Source organism: Pinus tabuliformis, chromosome 3_1, assembly GCF_031772625.1.
Source record: "Pinus tabuliformis cultivar Carrire ecotype Pingquan chromosome 3_1, CPIR1, whole genome shotgun sequence".
Taxonomy (NCBI): Eukaryota; Viridiplantae; Streptophyta; class Pinopsida; order Pinales; family Pinaceae; genus Pinus; species Pinus tabuliformis.
The window spans coordinates 24729599-24738467 of NC_142301.1; the positions used below are offsets into that span (position 1 = coordinate 24729599).

At 35.6% G+C, this 8869-nt stretch overlaps 1 protein-coding gene across 1 annotated transcript in view; it reads left to right on the plus strand.

Annotated features, from left to right (window-relative positions):
• LOC149185585 (putative ubiquitin-conjugating enzyme E2 18) overlaps nucleotides 1–8181 on the plus strand; it is a 31521-nt gene extending 23340 nt beyond the window's left edge. The window contains exons 5-6 of the mRNA XM_089410731.1: nucleotides 7484–7572; nucleotides 7688–8181. Of these exons, the coding sequence (XP_089266857.1) occupies nucleotides 7484–7572; nucleotides 7688–7783 (185 nt within the window). The 3' untranslated portion in view covers nucleotides 7784–8181. The remainder of the gene's footprint in view (nucleotides 1–7483; nucleotides 7573–7687) is intronic.
• The last annotated feature ends 688 nt before the right edge of the window (nucleotides 8182–8869 follow it).

The window sequence follows — 8869 nt, forward strand, 5'->3', positions numbered from 1 at the left end:
GGCCGACCTTGATCATTTTCGTGTGAGAGAATAAATTCAAAAACCCACTTCTACTTGTCCAAATTCGATGATCTTTAGGTCGATTTTGGTCCTCTCGAAAAGAGGAATTTAATGACATAATTATCTTCCCCAAAGGAGCTGTTCAAAGTGGAATTTGGCCCTAGTTGCCAATTTTAACAAAACATAACTAACAATGACTTCTAAAGCTAATGTCAACTTAATTTTGTTTAGAGTCACTATTCCAATACGTTCCCTTAACATGGAATAATACTACTAATTTTTTTGTTCCCTCTTGATGTTGATGTGAAAACTGCATATGGCCGAGTTCCCTTAACATGGAATAATACTACTAATTTTTTTATTCCCTCTGGATGTTGATGTGAAAACTGCTTATGGTCGAGTTCCCATATATCATGTGAATTGGGTAACTTGTTGTGGTGCCCTTTTATTTTCTAGGAGAGTCTGCTGGCTATATGATCTAACTTCATGTCAACAACTAAATATTCTTAGCAGCAACATCTTGTCCAGAATCCCATTATTGGTGCTTCTTCAAGGTGCCTTCACTTCCATTTTGACGTGGGAGGTAGATATGGCTGAGACAACCTTCCATCTTGAGCACCCCTTGCTTGGAGCCTTTTTAGTAGGGGTAACCAATTGATGCTTCATCTCTTTCGGCTTTGTCTTGTAAACATTCTTTGTTTCACTTGTTTAAGCTCTCTCTCTCTCTCTCTCTCTCTCCCTCTCTCTATTTTTACAACATATTTTGTTTCTTCATTTTGTAAAATTCCCGATTCTTAATAAATCCATCTTCACCTAGACAATCTCCATGATACCAACATTCTAGGATTTCATATATTTGCAGATTTTTATGAGTGCCCAAAACTGTGTCTATTTCAATTTATTATGAATACATGTTTTATATTTTAAATTTAAAACAGTAAGAATGAACGAAAATGCCTCAAAAGTAACATGTTGACCCTCTCTAAATACATTGAGAGTGTGGGTTCTACAATGTGAGAATTACTCGTGTCGTCTTGGGTGTTCATGTCTCTCCTAAGTATGAAATACAGTGGAATACAGCGGAATTGATGGTGATAGAGAACGTTGCTACACCTTGACAATGTAATGCATCCTCACAATCTAGCAGATTCTTTCGCTCCTCATTCTCATATACCTCCAGAAATAAAATGGTGTGAGCTAGAGTTTTTCTACAGAAAGTTGCTTAAGCATGAAGCTAGCAAAAATTTCAACGGGACAAGACTTGACTCATGAACCTCTCCAGCATTGGAGATCCAAAGGACTCGTGGAGCAGGCATGGAAACGAATGATGGAATGCGAATTCTGAGGGCAGGTGGAATTAGAACCTGCTCTGATACCACTGTTGCGCTGCAGGCCATATTAGAGGATAAGTGTGGAATGCCTTTCATTAGAATGATATAGATCTAAATACAGTGTTTATGACCTTTGAGTTCAGCTTCCAATGTCTCTTGGACTCTCAATGATGGTTTGTATTCCTTCACACCAACCCTAACAGATTAGGTGTCTAACAATATTAATATCACCCCTAGTAAACCACCTAACCTTTAACCTCAACATTTAAACCACCTAAACTCTCCATCCTGGAGTAGCTAGATGAGGAAGCAGAATCAATCATTGTTCATGAAATGAGGCACTTGAATAAGTTCATTGCTCCGGCCCAGAATACAATTAATCCAGCATGAGCCATGTGAGCCCCAAGCAATTTACCAGACAAATTGATAAGCCGGGCATTACTGGCCCACCAAACAAAACCAGTGGTTTCTTGATCACGACCAGCTAAAGCTATAGTTTTCAGTCCTCGGCTCTACCAACTGAGCTATCCCGGCTCTTCCCTGTGGATCATACGGGTACAGGGTTTTAACTTGTGTCAACTAAAAATAAGGGAAAAATTATTTTCCCTAGTTTTTAGAATGATCTTTATTATTTTCGATCTGCAAGTCCTTAATATGAGAGAAAATGGAGTGCAATTGAATATTTTCCAAAGGATATAATCTTTGTATTAACATTTATCATTACATTTCTCTCAAAATTACTAATTCATGGAGTCACTTTAAAATCAATGAAACCAAACATAACTTCTAAACACAAAGCTATTAGGTAATAACACTCAAATATGCACTAAAATGATTTGTGCTTAATGGATGGTCTAGTACCTTCAGTGGTAACAAGTACGTGGCGAATATTGTTTATAGTATATACTGCTGACCATACAAACACAGAATGAGGCAAGTTGTATCTTGATACCCCAAGAGTAGGTTGCTAGTGTGTTACAATCTTGACAACATACAAGCCTATGTTACAGGTGCCACATATATAATTAATTAATTAAAGTGTTAGGCATTTGTGAAAATTGGATTCTTAAAAATGGAAATGAAATTTGAACTTTTTGCATAAAATATTGCAAGAAGATTGAATGTCAAAACAAAGGTAAGTCATTATATTCTCTCTCATTTGTTAATCGTTTTTCCATGTGATTTCTTTTTTTGTTGTTGAAGCAAAAGGAGACTGACATTTAAGAAGTTGGAGAAGACAAAACTTTGAGACCACGATAATATACAATATCAAAATTCTATTGAGAACGAGATGATACAAATCCTAGACAATTCTTCTATAATGATAAGAAACATGTAGTAGCTGTACTCAAATAAGTCTTTATCTTGAAGATGAAGTTTGGAAATGGCACACTAATCATGAATATTGCATAAGAGTTCCACCCAAAAAGTCAAATTGTCTTAGATAGACAGAATAAACAAACATAATTCGGGTGGATACTCAAGAAGATGGCCATGTTGATGAGCATTTGAAGGCCAATAGACTATTGGATGAATTCAAGAAAGAATTCGCTAGAAAAAAATGACAGGATATTAAAGTTACAGTGCTTTAATCAAGTACTTGATAAGGTATTTAAGAAGTCTAAGAGAAGAAAGGAAGCCAAAGGAGGATAACTTGCAAGCAAAGCTATTGAAAATATAAGTTGTGGAATTACAATCAAGTTCTTTTTAATTAAAGGCTTAAAAGAATAGAACCTCATCATGAAGGCCAACTGAAGGTCATTGATGAAGAGATTACCAAGAGTATTAAACAAAAATTAGTCTGAAGTGCAATGAAGAATTGAAGATTGGAAGAAAATGATGGTAGACGTTACCTTTAAAACTGAAAAAGAGAAGAAAAGAATTAAGAGTGCCAAAAAGATATGCTAAAAGTAATTGCTCTTCAGCTTGAGGAGAGTAAATCTGAGATATAACAAAAACGAAAGGTTGGAAGGTATTCTTGCTGAAATGAGAAATAAGGGAGCATAAGTGGAAAAGAACGCAAGAGAATTGATTAAGAAGACAGGAGAAAGGGCTGATGACGAGTCACAATATTGAAGAAAAATGACCAAAATTTGAGCCACATCCACATTCTCATTACTAGGAAAGTCTGTTATTAAGACAAAGGGATGCATATCCGTGTTGCAGCTATTGGCAATATATCACCAAAATCAACATTCTTTTAGTGTGGCAATATTATCACCAGAAAAAAATCTTAGATTTTTCAAATTTTGAACAGATCATTACGTATATACCTGCAAAATATTGCGAGAAAATGGAAAACATTGACTAAGCAAGCAGATTTTTGGATTTTTCAGCTCAGTTTGAAGAGGAAAAAGTTAAAACATGCGATCTAAGTCACAGGACACGTCCCTCAGGGTCTCGTGTCCCATATTTCACGTGTCGGACACGAAAACTGCCCTAAAACGTGTCGAAAACGTTTTTCTTCGTGTCCTCCAATCGAGACACGTGTTTTGGACGTGTCGAAAACGTGCCCTAACGTTTTTGGTTCTTAGGACATGTGTCCCATGAAAAGTGACATTTAAAACCTGCAACATGGTTTATTTTTGGGTTTTTTTGTCATTGTTCACCACCGAAGTTGAGTTTGCTCGTCGCTGGAATCCAATTTGTTGTGCAGTGTGAAGAATTCCATTAGATTCGAGCGCAATGCTCACAACTTCACATCGACCTGGACCTGGAGATGTAGGAGACGAGCGTTCGCATGCTTTGCTGAGAGTTTGGAGCACTTAAATTTCTTGTAAGTTGTGTTATAGCCTATGGAACTTAACTTAATTATACACGAGTGACCACGTATAGATCGTGTGTTGAAATAAAAATCCCAGATCCCTGTCATGTGCTCATTGCTCACTACACCTTCGAGTTCTAAAGGGAGGGAAAGCTCGATTAAAGCTCTGGTCAACAATGAAGTTTGAACACATATAAATTTATAGCTCATAAACTACCTTATGTGAAGTTTAAACATGATCAAACTTGTTTGAAGTTAATAACAAAAATTATAACATGAACAATGAACATTGAATTGTGAACATCATTGATGTAGTAAATTAATAAACTAACTAGTAAATTACTAAATAGTAAATAGTGTATACTAAATACTAAATAGATATCATCATGATTCATATCTATATGGATCAAGCACTATATTTCAGTATTTTTAATATATATATAACGTGTTCCACGTGTCCTGTTTTCAGGGTCGCTGCGTTTTGTGTCGAATACTCATATTTATGTGTCATCCGTGTCTCGTGTCCTCGTGTCATGTGACTTAGCATGCGATTGAGAACAAAGGGATTATTCATTTGCTACATTTGCCCATATGAGGGCTAGAGGGGTAGGGGGTTGCTTTAGAAGTTTTAAAAATTGAAAAAAATTGAATACACACACATTGAAGTTTGTTGATATTTTTCAGTATTTTCCTCAATGTTGCCAATAAATTCCTTTCCAGACGCAGCAATATTCACCAACACAATGTTTGCAACATTGATGCATATAGACGTCACTTGCGTTTTGAGGAAAGCAGATAGCAGAACAATGCGTATAATTAAAAGCAACTATGTAAGAAGTATTATCAGAGATCAACTTCGATGCAAAACTGGCAAATCTACAGAAATGCATGGAAATGAAGGACGAGTAACATAGCATTAGATCAATAGAAGACAATATTAAGAGTAGGATATGGATGGATGGATAGAGGATTATTTATATAGCAATAGATCAATATAAGTGGAAGTCCTAGCGTTATGTAATTAATTAAAAGCAACTATGCAAGAAGTATTATCAGAGATCAACTTCGATGCAAAACTGGCAAATCTACAGAAATGCACGGAAATGAAGGACTAGTAACATAGCATTAGATCAATAGAAGACAATATTAAGAATAGGATATTGATGGATGGATAGAGGATTAGTTATATAGCAATAGATCAATATAAGTGGAAGTCCTAGCGTTATGTAATTAATTAATGATATAATAGTATAATAACATATTTATTTTCTGAAGATAAATGCCAGTTTCTCATTAAATTATTAAACTGCACTAGAGGACTTGAGTCCAGTCTCCAAGGCCACCAAAATTAAGAATCTTGTATCACATACACATGGCGTATTATCTAACCTGGTTTACATCACCAATTGATAGGGACCACACGAGCACTATAGACTTGTATATATACAAGGCCTAGTCAGTTGCTGCTTACAGTTGAATATGATTCTCCTTGTTTATTCAACATTGTTGTGCAAAACTTCCATGGTATTCTGCTCCTTTATTATAATGATATCTGTTATTGCATTGAATGGCATTTACGGTTTACTATCATCCTGATTGCTTATCAACAAAATAATAATGTCTGGTTATTTAACAAGGACCACTCCACTCACCTTTTATTTTGTTAGGAATTGTGTTGTCTCTTTTTTTATTTTATAATTGTTAATTATCCTAGGTATCTAGAGGAATATGGGCGAGGCTCATACTCATGTGAAAATGTACCCATTAGTCAAACAAAATCTTGACTTGACATGCTACGCTTTTTCTATTTTATTTTAATGCTTAGAGGGTGATATTGATGAATAATATCCCAATATAGGCAATGATTTTGATCATTGATGATAGGTTTTTTTTGGATGCTAGAGGCCATATAGTCTGTTTGTTGATGTATTTTTGGTTCAGAGATGGATTGCACTCGATGCTATTTTGGTTATGTGCACCCTTACATGCTATGTGAAAAGGTTTGGATCATATGGATGCACATGAATATATATGTTTTTCTTTAGAATTTGAATATTTTATGTGTTTTCGGTCCACTGTTTTTTGGTCTGGTTCTTTTATCAGTTCCAATCCAGTTTCTGCTCCACAAGTTTTTTCGGTTCAGTCACCGGTTCGGTTCCCATAGCATTGATTTCGACTGCCATCACTATAATCTCTAGGTGAACCCATATGTGCCCATGCACGGTCATTGGCAATCAAGTTGCCCCTTGGGGAATTGTTGGGAATTGTATTAGCGAGGAATATCCACTTTGCAAGGGCCATGGTTCTGTATTTTCTTTTTGTTATGTTCCAGGTTTTGCCCCATGTCTTACTCGTGTCTACAAGTGTATTTTCACTATTTATTGAAATCTTATGTCCTTTGTACCAAAATTGTTATCTTTTCAGTTTTTTCGCGGAAAAAGTTAATTTTCAGTTGTTTTGTGAAAATAGTCTTATGTCTTTCGCATTTAGAAAAATGTCTGATGATTTGCATGACCCTTTAGTGACTCCAAAACTTTCAGCTTTTTACCCCATTCATATTTACCAAATGCATACATGATATATCTGACTTATTTTAATGCTTAGAGGGTGATACTGATGAATAACATCCCAATATAGGCAATGATTTTGATGATAGGTAGGTTTTTTTTGGATGCTAGAGACCATATTGTCTGTTTGTTGATGTATTTTTGCTTCAGAGATGAATTCCACTCTATGCTACTTTTTGGTTATGTGCACCCTTACATGCTATGTGAAAAGGTTTGGATCATATGGATGCACATGAATATATATGTTTTTCTTTAGAATTTGAATATTTATGTGTTTTTGGTCCACTGTTTTTTTGGTCTGGTTCTTTTATCAGTTCCACTCGAGTTTCTGGCCCACAAGTTTTTTCGGTTCAGTCACCGGTTCGGTTCCGATAACATTGATTTCGACTGCCATTACTATACTCTCTAGGTGAACCCTTATGTGCCCATGCACGACCATTAGCAATCAAGTTGCCCCTTGGGGAATTGTTGGGAATTGTATTAGCAAGTGAGGAATATCCACTTTGCAGGGGCCATGGTTCTGTATTTCTTTTTGTTATGTTCCAGGTTTTGCCCCATGTCTTACTCGTGTCTACAAGTGCATTTTCACTCTTTACTGGAATCTTACGTCTTTTGTACCAAAATTGTTATCTTTTCAGTTTTTCTGCGGAAAAAGTTATTTTTCAGTTGTTTTGTGAAAATAGTCTTATGTCTTTCGCATTTAGAAAAATGTCTGATGACTTGCATGACCCTTGAGTGACTCCAAAACTTCCAGCTTTTTACCCCATTCATATTTACCAAATGCATACATGATATATCTGACTTATTTCTTGCTTTAGCAGATATTCTGTATGATTCGTGGTCCCCAGCTATGACCGTCAGCTCTATCTGCATCAGCATTCTCTCAATGCTATCAAGCTCCACTATCAAGGTTCTATACTAATGCCTATCTTTAGTAATTCTGATCTTCGATTCTTTTTATATGTTATCACCAATTATAGGTGGTTGTCTCAAATTCATCATTAATATATATTTGTGGGATGCAGCAAAGGCCGGCAGATAATGATCATTATGTAAAAAATTGTAGAAATGGAAGATCACCCAAGGAGACCAGATGGTGGTTCCATGATGATACCGTGTAAAACATAAATATTTTTAATGTTCACTTGGGTAATGGAAGACGGATCTCCAAATTTTCTACGTGGCATATATATATCTTTTGAAAACAACAGGGTTTAAAATGTTTTTTTTGAAAGCTTGTTTTCAAATATGTACATGGCGTAGGTAGTAAAAAGTTCATGCAAGAGACAATACTTCCGTTGACTATGGTGTATTGATCCATATGCTTTCTATGATTACGCCACTAAGTTTGTTCTGTGAAACCATGGTTAATGAGGAACTCACGATGAGATCCTTTTTTTACCCGGTGGGAGACTATTTGATCCACTTAGTAATCTAATATCCGGAAACTATGGAATTATCGATATTGGAATCTATTGCAGTTATATTTTTCAATAACACGCGTCTTAGTTTTAGACTATTCTGCTCCGGGAACTCATGATGAGATCCTTTCTTTTCGCTGTGGGAGATTATTTGATCGGGGTAATAATCTATTGTGGAAAACTATTGAACTACTAATGAGTATTGTTATCCATCGCAGTTATATTTTTTTACACGTATTAACTTTAGACTATTCTTCTCCATTTAAGCCAGTAGTTCTGTCTAAAATGGATGTTTAAGATTGTTGATTCATTCTTCTGGTTATGGAGACGTGGACCCGTGTTGTCCACGTTGACAAGAAATTCAGTTATTCTGGTCATTGTTTTTCAGTGTTTTTTTCCTTACAATGCCTCGGGGTCTAGGTTTCCAACAGATGGGAAACATCAACATCACGTTAGATGTAGTGATATCTGACTGTGTTGTTATTTTGGATCAGACATTTGAATGTGATTCAACTAAATGGGTGTTGTGCAAGTACCAAATCTGTGAATTTCTGTAGATTCAGTAGTGTGAAATTAAGGGGATGTTTTCTGCATTTACTTCTCATTGTTCCGAATTCTTTGTCAGACTGGAGAGACATGGAATTACTTGTTATATTTCTCTGGTATTAGTTTCTACTTTTGTACAAAGTAGCACTTTAGTAGCCATCACAAATTCAAATCTTTGAAGGTTGACCAATTCATACTTCAAGCCATATCGCTCTAAAGTGTTTTAATTCAAGTTAAAGT